General features: G+C 32.6%; 4 protein-coding genes across 7 annotated transcripts; 2 read left to right on the top strand and 2 right to left on the bottom strand.

The window, feature by feature from the left end:
- The first annotated feature begins 80 nt into the window (after positions 1-80).
- On the top strand, positions 81-2,267 carry LOC109536836. Its single transcript, XM_048667816.1, has 5 exons — positions 81-696; positions 1,349-1,510; positions 1,566-1,723; positions 1,818-2,004; positions 2,058-2,267. Exons 1-5 carry the CDS (start codon positions 611-613, stop codon positions 2,218-2,220), a joined length of 756 nt encoding a protein of 251 aa, XP_048523773.1. The 5' UTR covers positions 81-610; the 3' UTR covers positions 2,221-2,267.
- Positions 2,268-2,335: 68 nt separating this feature from the next.
- Positions 2,336-7,959, bottom strand: LOC109545161 (D-beta-hydroxybutyrate dehydrogenase, mitochondrial). The gene is made up of 5 exons (XM_048667815.1): positions 7,516-7,959; positions 6,354-6,563; positions 5,709-5,861; positions 5,394-5,546; positions 2,336-3,074 (listed from the first exon to the last, which is right to left on the bottom strand). The coding sequence occupies exons 1-5, from the start codon at positions 7,760-7,762 to the stop codon at positions 2,692-2,694; spliced, it is 1,146 nt and encodes a 381-aa protein (XP_048523772.1). The 5' UTR covers positions 7,763-7,959; the 3' UTR covers positions 2,336-2,691.
- LOC109538843 (39S ribosomal protein L11, mitochondrial) lies at positions 7,960-9,341 on the top strand. Its single transcript, XM_019906250.2, has 4 exons — positions 7,960-8,391; positions 8,449-8,641; positions 8,701-8,821; positions 8,883-9,341. The coding sequence occupies exons 1-4, from the start codon at positions 8,257-8,259 to the stop codon at positions 9,019-9,021; spliced, it is 588 nt and encodes a 195-aa protein (XP_019761809.1). The 5' UTR covers positions 7,960-8,256; the 3' UTR covers positions 9,022-9,341.
- Positions 9,342-10,931: 1,590 nt separating this feature from the next.
- LOC109538813 (probable phospholipid hydroperoxide glutathione peroxidase) lies at positions 10,932-13,487 on the bottom strand. 4 transcript variants are annotated; one of them, XM_019906204.2, is made up of 4 exons: positions 13,253-13,487; positions 11,497-11,726; positions 11,332-11,432; positions 10,932-11,243 (listed from the first exon to the last, which is right to left on the bottom strand). In XM_019906204.2, exons 1-4 carry the CDS (start codon positions 13,354-13,356, stop codon positions 11,055-11,057), a joined length of 624 nt encoding a protein of 207 aa, XP_019761763.1. In that variant the 5' UTR covers positions 13,357-13,487; the 3' UTR covers positions 10,932-11,054. The 4 variants fall into 4 exon arrangements, with proteins under 4 accessions (XP_019761763.1, XP_019761771.1, XP_019771248.1 ...); XM_019906212.2 differs by lacking the exon at positions 13,253-13,487 and adding an exon at positions 13,130-13,161; XM_019915689.2 differs by lacking the exon at positions 13,253-13,487 and adding an exon at positions 11,789-12,021.
- Positions 13,488-14,463: the final 976 nt, after the last annotated feature.

The raw sequence follows: 14,463 nt of genomic DNA on the forward strand, positions 1-14,463 counted from the left end.
AGGGAAAAACTCTTATCTAAAATGAATTAAAAATCGTATTACTGTTATAGCAAAACGCAGAAAAAGAACATTTTTACCAAATTTGCGGCTTCTTCATGAAATGTTGTTTAGTAAATCTGCTTTACTTCGATGTGTGAACTTATTGAATTTGCCGCTTATCATGACAACCTATGGGAATAAAAAATGCAAAGAGAAATCTGAGTTTATATTACTTTTGATTAACATGTAACAAATGCAATTTTTAATCATTGTCATATGTCCCTATGCCTATTAATATAAGTATGTTAAAAACAATCGCATGCCAAAGTGAAACCAACTTAACCAATAGACAATTTTCAAAAAACTTAAATAACGACAATTCCGATTACATCTTTGTTTTGGTAAGAACAGCCGAAGACGATTGCATTGTTTCTCGCTAATTGTTTAATACAATGCTCATATTGCACGTTTGCGTGTAATGTATTGTTTGAACCCAACAAGCTGTAGAAAATGTATCATATAAAATAATTTGTTATGGTTCCTCCAGTTGTCAGTAGTAAATATATTTCAGACCAGTGTAGTTAAGTTTTCGAAAACAAAAGTGAAAATAAGAGTGCTGGATAAAATCGAAATGTATTGGAATCTTTCAGTTTTGGTTTTTATGGTTTTAACTTTAAATGTGTTTGGATCGCCAAAAAAATACCAATCTGAAGACGGGTAGGTATCTAGTAAGGCAAAAAGTTACCTTGTTAGTGTGAACAGTAAGAGGAGTTTTCAAAATCTACAATACAAAGTTTCACTACCTAAACAAACTTCCCATCTGGAAAGTTTTGCAAGTTGTAAATTTTTCAATTTTTTCTAGTTATCTCAGTTTATACTAAACTTTTAAAACACATGTCGTTGAAAGCATTGCAATAAGCAATTGAACAATAAATATTATCAGTTATCACGGTATTTTTTAAATTAACAATGTCTGAAACTAAAAACAATTTTTTAAGGTTTCGAAATTTTCTGCAAAGAGTTCAACCCCCTAAGGTCTCATTTAAGTTAAATGTTATTTAAAATTGCCGGCTACAAATATTAGCAACTCGTTATAAAACACCATTTGTATGTGAAAAACCAACACATAAACGTACAAAGAAAAGGGTTTCAAGCAGGTCATCAATTTTTTTGCCCAGTTTCTGTTTGCAAACCACCCTTTTCAAGCGCAAAATCAGTTTCTTGACTTCTAAACAATAAAATCGTAAACAACTGAAAACTGAATAGAGGAAAATATATTATTGAATTAAAACTTTCTAAAAAACATTGCAAACATTGGCATGTTTTAAAATCGCTTTTTGCTCGAATCCTACTTATCATCTTTCGACAGGTTCAGCCCTGATCACAGATACTACGAATCTGACTTACCTTATCAGAAACTTTATAAAAATAAGACGTATGTTCCACAAAATCCCATAGCTGAAAATAAAAAAGACTACAATGCGAAGGAGTCGAGATTTGGAGCTATTTCGTATGGAACTTCCGGAAATGGGTAAGATAGTAAAACACCAACATTACAGGATTCTGGAGTTAAATGAGGAACTTAGGTATGGAGGCTCTGGAGGTAACGGAGCGGTTAATTATGGCTCCATGAAGTTGGACATTGGGGGCGTAGCTCTAGGAGCACTTATTGGATTGGGAGCTATTTTAATAATTCCTAAAATAGCTCAAATCTTTTCTGGAGCTCATGGTGGTTATGGAAGAAGTAAGTTGCAAAGCAAAGCTATAAACCATGCAACTTATAATATCAAAGTGCTATCTCGGGGATCGAAAGTGTATATAATTTCTTGGTATTTTAGGTCTAGAAGATGAAATGTCTTCGGTGACCAACATACTGTCCAAAATAGATAATTCTTTGGCAGCGAATAACATAGATAGCACATCTTGCTCCCAAAGAATTATGTGTAACATTGTAAATGACGCTGTAAAGAACCAAAAAACTGGGGAAGCAAGTAGTGTGGATGACTTCGTCGTTTCATTTACCAAGTGAGCAATTAATTTTGAAAAAATTTCAGGTTTCAACATTTATTCTTTTTTAGGAATCCGATATTTTCATACATCGCGAATGGAACAGCGATAAAAGACGCAGYTGAAATTGGATGGTCTCAAGATGTAGAAAAATGCGGAACCACATATTTCAAATGCCCCTTAACCAGAGAGAATATTATGAAAGTAATATCCGGCATAATGCCAAGCAACTAATTGCAATTATTTACAAGTTTTTAGATAATATATTATTTATTTCGCAACATTGCCTTTACTTTCATTGAAATGATTTTTTGGTGTGGATTATACTCAAACAAATTATACAGAAACATATTGAATCACTGCGTTTATTTTTATAATTCACTACTAAGCATCAATACAACTTTGTATCTATTCATTATCAACAAGTAAAACTCTAGAAAACAACAAAAAATTTTAAGCAAAATAACAAGTCAATAAATTTAATTTATCAATAATTAAGTCAATTAAATACTTACATATTATTAATAAATAATTATTGCAAATGTGATGCGCTATTTACAAGTTTTCGAGTATCAATTCGTCATTGTTCAAACATAAAATACATATTTTTACCAAAAATTTAATAGTATATTAGCTGTTAAAACGGATACAGTATTGCCAAAACTAGATACAAAACTAAAAATTATTTAAGGATTTTGTTAAAAATTAGTCGCTAATCTCCTCAAAGTCTTCTTCCATGGAAATTGCCGGTTTGTATTCGGGCATTTGCATAAACTTAGTGATGAAATAGTCCCTCAAAGGAACAGGGCTGTACTTGAATAAAATGTGATAAAACGTATATCTCCAAGGTTCATGCTTATATAACCAGCTGGGCTGTTCGTCCAAGAGAGCATTTTTAAAGGTTTTATAGAGATTCTCGTCCTGGATTTTCTGCGGTTCACTTGGAGGTGTTAAAAACGACAAATAGATGTTGTAACGTTTAAAGTACTCGCTGTAAAAGCGATGTTGTTCTTCGGTAAAGTTATCGTGCATGTCTTGAACATTTTGTAATTGACGACTCATTATGTTACTTTCGGTCGTAAAAGAACCTGAAAGATGTATAGTTACAATGGATCTGGAGCAGCTAAAAAAGCGCCTTAAATTTTAAATGTTTAGTTCTGAAAATTCAGGACGAATAGCGTAAGATCGTAGTATAAGGCGAATGCGTTAAATAGCGATGGAAACGCTTTGTATATAATTTACCATTCGCCTTTACTTTTTGAGCCTTCGCCGGGCGACATCTACTAAATTATTACTGAAACCAGTTGATTAAAAGTTTTGTATGATTATTTGCGTTCAAATGGATATTATCAAAAATGTTTCAAATAAAAGATCATCCAAAAATTGCAATCTTTAGGAAAAAAAGTGCAAAAAGATTTAGGTCTAGCTATATTGAACGGGCTGATACAAGGTTCCCGCTCCCAGGCGCGATCCCACTACTGCACGACGCGGAGACTTTTGGCTGCTGAGTTTCCCCTCTGGCCCGGTTCGCCTCTCATTGATCAACCTGGCCACCCCAGGTTCCCCAAGGGTGCCCATATTGACGCCATGCTTAGTGTGGACGCCCGGTCAACGCAGAACGCCCTGTACCAGAACTCCCGACCTCAAACCATCCTCTAAACCCGACCTCCAAGCAGCTGGATTACAGGAGACGCCACGCTCCCAGTCGAAATATAACGTAGTTGAAACGGTCCAATTGATTCAAATTTCAAATATTCTTTAGCATACAATTTTAATTAAGAGATGATTGTTAATTTCTAAGCTTCGTGGCTTATGTAGGAATTCATTAATATTTCCCTCAGAAGTAAATATTCCAAATATTAAACCTAAGTAAGAAAATTACATCATTTGATATGTGCGAAATCCCTAATGAGGCACATTTGAGATCCCGATAGGAAATATGTTAAATAATAAAAAACTTAAAAAGAAATATAAAATGTGATTTTCAAAATGATCCATCACTTTTCAGCTGTAAAAGCGGAAAAAATGTATTCTAACAGACGTCCAATTTTTCTATGTGAACATTTCATGTAACTCATAAAGTCACTTGTATAAAACGCTTACAAAGAACAAATTATCAACCAGAAACCATATAATGTTGTAATATCAATATAAAAAACCAATACCTCAATGTACCAATACGAGTGCTGAAAATCAGTAGAGGGTTTTTAGTTGAAGAAAAGTACTATTAAAATGTAAAAAAAATTCCTTTAAAAAAATATAGGCAATTATGGATGCAAATTGTGATTAACACATAAAAATACTAAACAGACAGACAGAAGAAAAGTACATGTGAAGACCGAAGAAATAAACCAATAAACGAAATGTGCCAATGTTTATATTTGCATTAAATGCATTGCATTAAATTAAAAGATCAAAATTTGCTTAAGAACCTGAATATAAAAATTTAAACATGTACATTAAACGAGATTTATAATTTTGTAAATTAAAAATTACAAAAAACGATAGTTTTTGAAAATAAGTAAATAATCCTGTAGGTATTGCAAAACATACAAATATGTTGATATAAAATTGATGACTGCACAAAGCAATAAAAACAAAGGAACTAAAAAGCAGGAGAATTAATTGACTACTAAACAAAATACTATAGAATCTCAAACGTCCCCATACAGGGTGTCATGTAAGCACATGACCAAAAAGGTACTGCGAAAAAATGTCTGGCTTCTGATGTATGATGGCCAAAGTTCTTCAAAAAAATTATCTTTTTGAAATATCAGGAGAATGGATGGATTCATTTTAATAAAACTCGCTGTGAATTTGTTCCGATGTAAGACTCATGTTTTGATGAAACAACTGAGTTCATCCGCGTTTGGCAAGTGAGGAATTCTTGAGGGTCTTGGTACAAAACTACCCGAACTTGTTATTCGGTAGCTGGAATTAACTGATTTTTTTTTTGACTTGATGCACTAATAACACAGCTTAAATATCATGATATATAAGCTGTGCTAATAATCTTTTTTTCACATTTTTGTCCTCTTTGTAAAATATTCTAGCATTCATAGTTTTGTGCAAAAAAGTTATTTCAGTTCTTGCCTTCTGACAATTTTAGACATTCGTAAAGTTTTTACATAAACAAAACTTTAATTTTTAGTATAACATTTTTCTGAAAATACCGTCCTTCCGTAAAAATTCGAATAAAACATTGTAATGTAAATTGTTCCTTTACAAAGATTTGCAGTAAACGTTGGTGTTATTTATTAAACTTAATCGGGAGCTTCAGTTTTTTCACCAGTAACTGTAATTTGCGGCATATGTTTTCAACCACTAAATTGGATGCTTTGAACGCAAGGTTTTTATGGTTGATAAAAAAAATGTCTCGAAATATCATAAATAATAACAAATCCCACCTGGAATAAAAGTGACCACCTGTACTCCATATTTTGCCATTTCGATCCGTATGCCATCATTCCAAGACATTAAAGCAGCTTTTGTAGCCCCATACACTGTTAAGCCTGGTAAATTAGCAAGTGCACAATGACTTGAAATTGTAACAAGTCTTGCTGTAAGAAACGAAATTAACAATATATTCCATTCTTGACAAAACAAACTTAGGCACTGAAGCTAATAATGTAATTAAATTAAATTAAATTATTATATAACAATGCAGTTCAACCAGCATTCAAGAGCAGTTTGCTTAAGTATATTTTCTCAAATTAACCCACCTTTGTGTTGACGAAGTAGATAAGCAAATGCATTGGTTAATTTGAACGTGCCCAGTAAATTAACGTCGATTTGTCGCTTTATAAGTTTCTCAGTTTGCCATTCAAATTCTCCAAATACCATAACACCAGCATTATTAACTAACGCATGAAGACCTTAAAAATAGTTAGTCTATGCAGCCTTCGAAGGGAAAATTATACCATGTTATAATAAAGTGATTGAAGATTACAAGGGTAATTTACAGCATTTCTCAAGCAATAAACTTGCAAATAAGTCTTTTACATTTACAACATTTACTTTAAAAAAGTACGCAGATCAAGCAGTTTCTCGCCTTTAAGTCAACATCACTTGCTTTAAATATTTATGTGTTAACTATTCGAAATTCAAATTGAGCACTTCCATTTGGGAGCAAACACCTTCAAAAATAATTATAAATTATCTCGAAAGAGCCGTACTGAAATAGACAACATTTAGCTAAACTTGGCAGGCGATAAAAAAGAAACTTGTTGGAAATTCTTACATTTATCAATAACCGTAAATGAGATTTGTGTGTCCCATCCGAATATATTTGACCATATCTTTCAATTTTTGTTTAATTGCAACTGATGAAATTCCGAGGATGATACATCTTAACAAATTTTACTTACTGTATCCGGGATTTTTGCTGAAATAATGTTCCATAGTTTGCACAGCATTTTGAATACTTGTGCTATCTGTAACATCAAGTTGAATTTGTATAATGTATCCTCCGTATAGTCTTTTAATTTCCTTAGATCCTTTAGAGTCGAGACTCAAAAATGTCGCTATCACAGTAAAACCACATTCAGCTGCATGTTGCGCAAAAGAAAAGCCCAGACCTGTAAAATTACACTTATTTTTCACTTTTCATTTCAGCTTTATAAGAGGCAGATTCACATTGATACAATATTCTTAGAGTATATTTCATTTTAATAAAAACCCTCAATTAGTATTTTAAATGTGCATACCTTACAAAATGAGTTCTGCCTTCCAAAAGTCTGAAGTGCAATGAGATACGTTTTATAGTTTTTTTAAATTATTGCATCGCATATGCAAAATGGTTTCTGCCTTCTAAAAGTCTGAAGTGCAATGAGATACATTTTATAGTTTTCTTTTAAATTATTCCATCGTATACGACGTTTTAAGTGAATTTAAATAATTAAATTGAAATACATTTGAAGTAAGTATAATGATTGCATTTGGAAATCGCAGGAAATTGTGTGGAATAAGTAATTTTTCCACTCCTTATATATTTTTTCAGTTTTTGGCGTTTTTAGAAGAAATATGAATTCATACATAATGTTATGATGAAATGCACGTTTATGGTGGTTTTTAAGAGAAAATTTTGGAGAAGAAAATACAATATACTTAAATGTTGAGACTATAACTCACTTTTGAACTGTCCTGAATAGGAAATTTAAATTGCAAAATGTGAGAATTTATAAATGTGTTGTGTACAGGTGAAGGTAGAATATAAAATAGATAGCATATATCAACAAAATGCCAATTGATTCTACCAGTCACAAAAGGGTGTCGATTCAATCGTAATTGAACTTGTGCCTTTGGTCTTAAACAACTACCCAAATAAATACTAATATAATAAATAGCAATAGACGACGTACCTAGTTGTTTTTAGTCTTGGACGTCGATTATATACATTATTCATCTTATTCATGTGGAAAATTCATAGCCTTACCTACTATTTCTGACTCGAGCGCAAAGAAAAGTAGGCAAGTATTACCATAACTTGGTAAGACAATTGATCTTCCAATAACGCACGTAAAAACTTACCTGAATCACACCCGGTAATCATTACCACCTTCTTCTTATTAGCTGTTATCTTCGGTTTATCTCTACTGAAGACAAACACTAAACTGGCTGCAGTTATGCCGACCACTGACAAACATTTTACAGTTTGATGTGAGCGGAATCCATGCTGAAGAAGTACTGCCATCCCCAACACCCCAGCCCCCACAGCAGTATACAGTTCATTTAAAATTTCGAAGCAAACTTTTGCCGACTTTGAAAACGCTCCCATCTTCAATTAAACTTTACAATTTTTCGTGTCGTATCTAGACGGCTTAACACATAATGAATTTAAAATCATCTATCTACTGCCGAATGTGTGCATTTAAAATGAGGTGTTTCTGTGCATGAATGATGAATTGAGAAGTTTTAAACACTAGAATTTGAAGCAAAAAAATGTCAACACCAATATAAACAAATTGTCGATAGAATAATGAGGTTATGAAAAATGTATGTCCGGTCGTTTGTTCTTCTTCTGCTTTAGGAAATTTCTATTTTGTATTCAATACATTTAATGTGTAAAAACCAATAGACGCTTTATCTATTGAAATTCTGCTTACTATATTTAACGTATAGAATTGTTTCAAACATACATTATTTCTTGCTTTATTGTTTAGAAGCAATCATTTCGAAGAATACTACCCCTAACCTAAATCTAGTGTAATTTTTCATAAACCAATTTTGCTTATTTTTGAGGTTTTCTATTAGTTGAAAGTGGTGTAGAGCATGTCTAACGCCGCAGCTAGACTGAAATCTGTTAAAAAAGGAGTTATCGACAAGATTAACCATGGCAAATTGTCTACAAATATTCCTGCAGGCCTTGCAGCTGCAGGTCCCCCATTGGGGCCGATGTTAGGGCAGGTGTGTAATTGATTCAGTCTGCTCCAATAAAATCAAGTATCAAGCAGTGGATTTTAGAGAGGAGTAAATATAGCAGCCTTCTGCAAGGAGTTTAATGAACGAACCAAAGATATGAAGGAGGGCATTCCATTACCTACTCGAATGTCGGTGAATTCTGACCGAACTTTTAATTTAGTCATATACAAGCCCCCAGTGGTACACTTCTTAAAGCAGGCCGCAGGGATACAGAGAGGTGCGATGCTGGGCAAAGGTAGATTATTTATTGAACAATTCCATTTTGCCAAACTTATCAAATTCGACTTGCTTTAGAAATAGCAGGAAAGGTGACCTTAAAGCACGTTTACGAAATTGCAAAAATTAAATCAGAGGACCCAACAATGCAGTTATTATCTTTACAAGATATTTGCAGAATGATTATTGGAATTGCCAGGTAATTATTACCTGATTTACTCACACTATATTAACTTGATGGTTGTATTAATTCCTTGTAGGTCATGTGGAATAGAAGTTGTAAAGAAACTAGATGCTGCTGAATATGGAGAGTTTCTGCAAGAAAGGGCCATTATAGTTGAACAGCAAAAGAAGGAACTGCAAGAAGCGAAGGAGGCCAAACTACTGCGGTCAGCATAATTTTTTGAATAAACTACCTAGTTAGTTCCAAAATAAAACAATTTATCGTGACACAATATGAGGGAGAGCTCAGCAAGTAAGTGCATAAACATTTATGTGTTTGTTTAAATTTGCGATAGAATAAACATTGCCAAATATGTATACTATATCATACTATATATTATTATGCGGCACCATGCCGCTAAAACTGTTGCAAATTATGCAATTAACGCTGAAAATATGTTTATATAATTGAAAATATGCACCTATTTCGAACTGTTAGACGTTATTTGTAGTATTTTTGCTAGTAGTATTGAAGGACTAATAAACATTAATGTAGAGCCAGTCTGTTTAACGTACCCTTCTTTTTCCTATAAAAAATATGTTGCGTTAAGGGCAGTGTTATTGGTACTATATTTTTCCTTCATACATGGGGTATTTGAACTGTAAAAAATTTCGGAAAAAAAAATTAAAGAACGGATGCGACATTAAATTAGCTTTTCCCTCATTTTTGATGTTTTATCTATAGGTCGAAGCCGGTGCAGTTATTCGTACATGATTAATGAAATTATTAAATACAGATACAGAGAATACATACAATTTTTAATAATGCGAAGCGTTTCTAAGTATACCTGAAAAGATGAGAACGGTTTTTTTTCTGAAGGCTAGAACTCTGATGCTCAAAGAGCAGGCCGAAAGTGAAGTGTTTTGGAAAATGTATATTTCACAAAGGCGTGGAATTTAATACAGTTCTTAACTGTTTAAGGGTCAAATTGTCCATTGTTCTGATTTCATAATCAGGCCTACAATTGACAAAGTTCGTATATTCGATGCTGCTGAAAACCTGTTTTAAAAGAGAAAATTTATTTATTTTATTTTTCTGCGAATGGTTGAATAGATCTAAACAATAACTAGAATCTTTTCTATTGCTAATTATATCTTTAATTATATATTAATTAATCCAATTGATTTTGGCTGGGAACATTTTGAAACACAGAACGATATTTCATTCGTTCCCAGATTGTTACAATGCTGGCATTGATCTATATTTCGATGAAAAATATTTTTTTATTGTTGTCTTTTGCCACTACTCTTTGCGACTCGCAAAGTTTCTCAAATTACTTCTTAATGACTTAATGATTAGTTATCATATTGCTTTGCACACTTTATTTCCTTAATAGCGCGTCAAACCACTATACATGGCACTAACATTTTCCAAAATATCATTAAGAATAGTATTAATGTGAAGTTTCGTTTACATTCATCACTGCTATTGCATAGTTGAGTATCACAAAAACACAAAAGTCTATTGTTTATCTTTACACATCCGTTTTTTATTTTAATATTTTGCTTATTCGTAGCATACGTGCAACCTCTTCGGGTTGTTCTATGATGCTTCATTTGGAAAACCTCCAAGTAACAAAACCCGTTTCTATTTGGCGGGCATACAAATGTTTTGTTCACTCGATCTTCTAACTTTGAGTAGGAAAAAACACTGGCATCGCATATTGGTAGAAGATCGGCAGAGGATGAGTTACATTGATAACAGATCAGGCTTTTAGCTTGTTCAACAGCGGGATTAAATGATTTTTTAAAGTTGTCACGAGGGTCTTCAAGCGAGATCATGGTACAAATTAGCAGTAAAATTAATTGGAAATGAATTTTGAGGATATACTGTCAAAGTATATACTTTGAAATAATCATTCTAAGGTTTTAAAGTGGTGTCATTGTGATGGCTTTAAAATGAGGTATGTTCGATATGTAACCAGAGACGGTATATTCATATTCTTGTAATAAACGAATGCGTTTTGGGAATATTTTTGTCAAGGCTTTGGCCACTAGACTTTTTATATATTTTAAAGTTATAGTACTCACTTTTACAGTGAAAGATCAGTTAGCAGGAGGTAGAGATAGGTACAATAAAAGATCAGTTGAGTCACGCAAAGTATTTATAAATATTTGTAAGTAACTAATAACAGTTTATCTCATAGAGAAAGTGTTAAAAATAGAACACTTTTAATTTTTGTTAAATGCGTTAATGTTTTTTGAATGCTTCAAAAATATTTAACTAATGAGGTGATGTTCTTTGGGTCAGTTTTTGGACCATGTCGCTCGACGACTTGTCCCTGTTTGTCCACAATAAATTTCGTAAAGTTCCATTTAATGAAGTCTCCTAAAGTGCCTCCTTGTTTGTGTTTCAAGTACACCCACAATGGGTGGGCATTTTTGCCATTCACTTCCACCTAAAATTTTAGAAAAACTCGCTCAAAACATCGCTAATGATATTGGATAAAGTCAGGGTATTTGATTGTAGGATAATACATTAGTTACCTTATCGAATAAGTCAAATTTCACATTTTTCTTGGAGACAAATTCGCATATTTGATCATTATTACCATCTTCCTGATTGCCAAATTGATTGCACGGAAATGCTGCATAAAATTGGTTTATTTTAGTCGAGCTTGAGCTAAATATAGAAAATCAGCAAATATGTACCTAAAATTCGGAGTCCTTTGCTATCTCCATATTTTTCGTACAGTTCATTGAGCTCTTCATAATTTGATTTTGTCAGTCCACATTTAGAAGCCACATTAACGATTAGACATACATGCCCTTTATATTTGTCGAGAGATACATCATTCCCTTTTATATCTTTCACAGTAAACTCGTAGATGCTATTTGCTTTTTTTGGGTCTTCGGGGTTTGTCATGGTCAAAGAATGGAATCTGGAAGGTTTTACCAAACAAATTTAACTATTATCAAATAATTTTAACATTGATGTACGCACTTCCTGAACGTTTCTTCACCCAATTATTATTGTATTATTAAATGTAGGTACACTAGTAACTAATCGGATTAGATGATTTGTTTGCTGAACAACTGCTGCAGGTCTACTGGTATTTGTATTTAAGTAGCTAGCATTATTACGCAACAAAGATTAGATCTTTAGAAACGCAGAATCAATTTGCTCAATACAAACAAGTGGATAATAGCTAAATGAGTGGGCTTTCTGAATTATTAATCATCACACAACAATTTTACGTTATGTATCCGGTAGACCAAATTCTATTTATTACGAAACACGATGATAAACGGAATTCATCGGTCAATAGACACTTTGTGAATTGTTTATTTATCCTTTTAGGTGCTAAGAAATGCATTTACAATTTTTTTTTGAACTACTCGGTATTTGGGTATTAAATACGTGATAAAAGATAGGTACGGAGTTGCCGGTAAGTAAGTGTGCGACATAATTCATTGGCTCACGAGATAGTTCGGAATTAGTCTTGCCATGATGACTAGTAAAAATTGATAAATTTTTTGCAATTTCATGTATAATGTGATGGCTCAAGTATTTTTATAACCTTTGTACTACTTATATTGTAATTTACTAGTCATGTAATTTCTATTTCTTTGCAGTAATAAGTTTAGAACATCAGCTAGCAAAAGTTGTTGAAACAAATTTCTGAAATTCCAGAAAATAAAGGAATGCCGACCACCGACGACCTAAAACTCTTGTGGGCTCCAGAAGAGCGATTTTCGCTCTTAACAGTTAGTTGCAAAATATTAATTTTCAGCGTTTCAAAGGGAGTGAGTTATTCCTTTTTTTCTTTCTTCGTTATTCCTGTTGTCCGAAATTATCTTTCTTTGTTCATCGATATTCAAAAACCTCCTGAGTTACCTGAATGTTGTTCGTTTACATACACGCACAAGAAATTTACATAAACGGTTTTCTCAAAGCGAAATTCCGGCGAATATCATGTATGCAAATATTTTCCGACTTTTAATAGAAAGTATATATGTAGTCTAAAGCCGTGTAAAGAACCGCTCAAGTTAATCATTTGAATAATTTTCTTGCACATTGCAATTGCACACTCAAATTTATAGCAACTTTACATTTTTCTTTATCACTTCGTATTTACAGTCCCAATTTTTTGAGCAAAAAATTCAGCAGGTTTTACTTTCCTCAAACGAGAAAACCTTTACTAAGTATAATAATCAGCAATATATGCTGCGACAAAGAATACTTAATTTACGACCCTCAAGTTGTATAATTGACTGTGTTTAAAACAATTCTGATATACATATACAAAATTTTATATGAACTAATATTTGGGTAATTACTCACAATAATCTCAGGGCCATTACATGTAAAATGGATCGTTTATACAAATGGGTATAACTTGTGAAAATTAAAGTATACCTACGATAATGCAAGATAAATGCCATCACTTTGATAATAGAAACTTACTTTTGCACAAATAAAGTTCCTACTAAAATTCTCGATTTAATAGCAATCGATATAATTTTTTCTAAGGGCAATTTTCTAAATGACCCATTTGAAAATAAAGCCATTACTAAATTGACTTTATAAACACCAAAGATAATGTAAGGTAATAGGCACGTGCGTGATCGCCTGTGTAGAGTATTGAGAATGAAACTATCATTTTCTATTCACTTCCTATGTTATTATGTAACGGGCTATATAAATAAGTTGCAGTCGTCATTGCTTTTATCACGCTATTTTTCGTGTTATGGAAACAAAATCGATTTCGTGTGAGCGATTGAACTCGATAAACATTTAGCACAAATTGTTATTAGATCTAAAATGTTAATTTATAAAATACATTTTAACTTTTCTTCATTAAATTATGCCCAAACTGGTTATATTTACGGGCTCTTAGGCCGCTGTGAAAATTAATTCATTCCTAACGTTTTGCAAGAATTGGCTTGGACAAGTTTGRGGATGCAAGCCAATGGTGCTGGGGAAAGTCGGGAAAAAAGATTTYACAAAACGGCCTAAGAGCCCGAAAAAATTCACCGTTTTCAAACAATGGCCGCAAACGCCTCTTGTGATAAWTTATCTACGATTTGAGATAAGGTACTCATAAGATAATTCTATGATATTCTCAATAGGAAATTTCATMTSAATTATGTATTTCGAAATTTATCAGATTAAAGTGTTATAAGTGAAAACATATATTTTGTTTCTTTAAAATCATTATTATTGAGCGGTTGGTTMATTTTTTGAAAAATCMAGTTTGTRTTCTTTAATAGTTTATTTAACGCTTATACAGGGTGTTCGCACATTGCATTGAGATATCTTACAGGTGACCTAGAGACCGAAATTATACAACATTTCCGTAAGAGAGAACTCTCTTAACGTTGTACGCCTTGGGCTAAGCTTAGGACATTCGATTTTGTTTAATAAGTGGAATTCGCAGAGTTGCRAGGTCTTCTGCGTAAATATTGCCCCATCCTTTTTATTTGTTACAGCTCTGAATTTTKAAACACATGTTGTTGAAGGAAAAATAATTYTTACTGGAAAAGGTCCACTTGCTTCATTTAGTTAAAATAGACCGTTTTATAGAAAAATTAGTTTTAATAATCCAATGCACGATTACAAAGGCATTGAAACAGGGCTTTAAAATAGTATACTGTACATATATTCTTATTTTCCTA

The sequence above is a fragment of the Dendroctonus ponderosae genome, unplaced genomic scaffold (assembly GCF_020466585.1).
Source record: "Dendroctonus ponderosae isolate FM_Combo_2020 unplaced genomic scaffold, Dpon_F_20191213v2 Dpon_F_20191213_6, whole genome shotgun sequence".
Classification (NCBI taxonomy): domain Eukaryota; kingdom Metazoa; phylum Arthropoda; class Insecta; order Coleoptera; family Curculionidae; genus Dendroctonus; species Dendroctonus ponderosae.

Excerpts from the sequence above, each read along its gene's own strand:
- LOC109545161 (XM_048667815.1), bottom strand. The coding sequence starts at position 7,762 with ATGGGAGCGTTTTCAAAGTCGGCAAAAGTTTGCTTCGAAATTTTAAAT. Across the intron at positions 5,547-5,708 it reads TCTACTTCGTCAACACAAAG|CAAGACTTGTTACAATTTCA; the intron begins GTGGGTTAATTT and ends CGTTTCTTACAG. Across the intron at positions 3,075-5,393 it reads GGTGGTCACTTTTATTCCAG|GTTCTTTTACGACCGAAAGT; the intron begins GTGGGATTTGTT and ends TACATCTTTCAG.
- LOC109538843 (XM_019906250.2), top strand. The coding sequence starts at position 8,257 with ATGTCTAACGCCGCAGCTAGACTGAAATCTGTTAAAAAAGGAGTTATC. Across the intron at positions 8,642-8,700 it reads AGGTGCGATGCTGGGCAAAG|AAATAGCAGGAAAGGTGACC; the intron begins GTAGATTATTTA and ends GACTTGCTTTAG. Across the intron at positions 8,822-8,882 it reads ATGATTATTGGAATTGCCAG|GTCATGTGGAATAGAAGTTG; the intron begins GTAATTATTACC and ends AATTCCTTGTAG.
- LOC109538813 (XM_019906204.2), bottom strand. The coding sequence starts at position 13,356 with ATGGCTTTATTTTCAAATGGGTCATTTAGAAAATTGCCCTTAGAAAAA. Across the intron at positions 11,433-11,496 it reads CAAAGGACTCCGAATTTTAG|CATTTCCGTGCAATCAATTT; the intron begins GTACATATTTGC and ends AATTTTATGCAG. Across the intron at positions 11,244-11,331 it reads AATTTGACTTATTCGATAAG|GTGGAAGTGAATGGCAAAAA; the intron begins GTAACTAATGTA and ends CTAAAATTTTAG.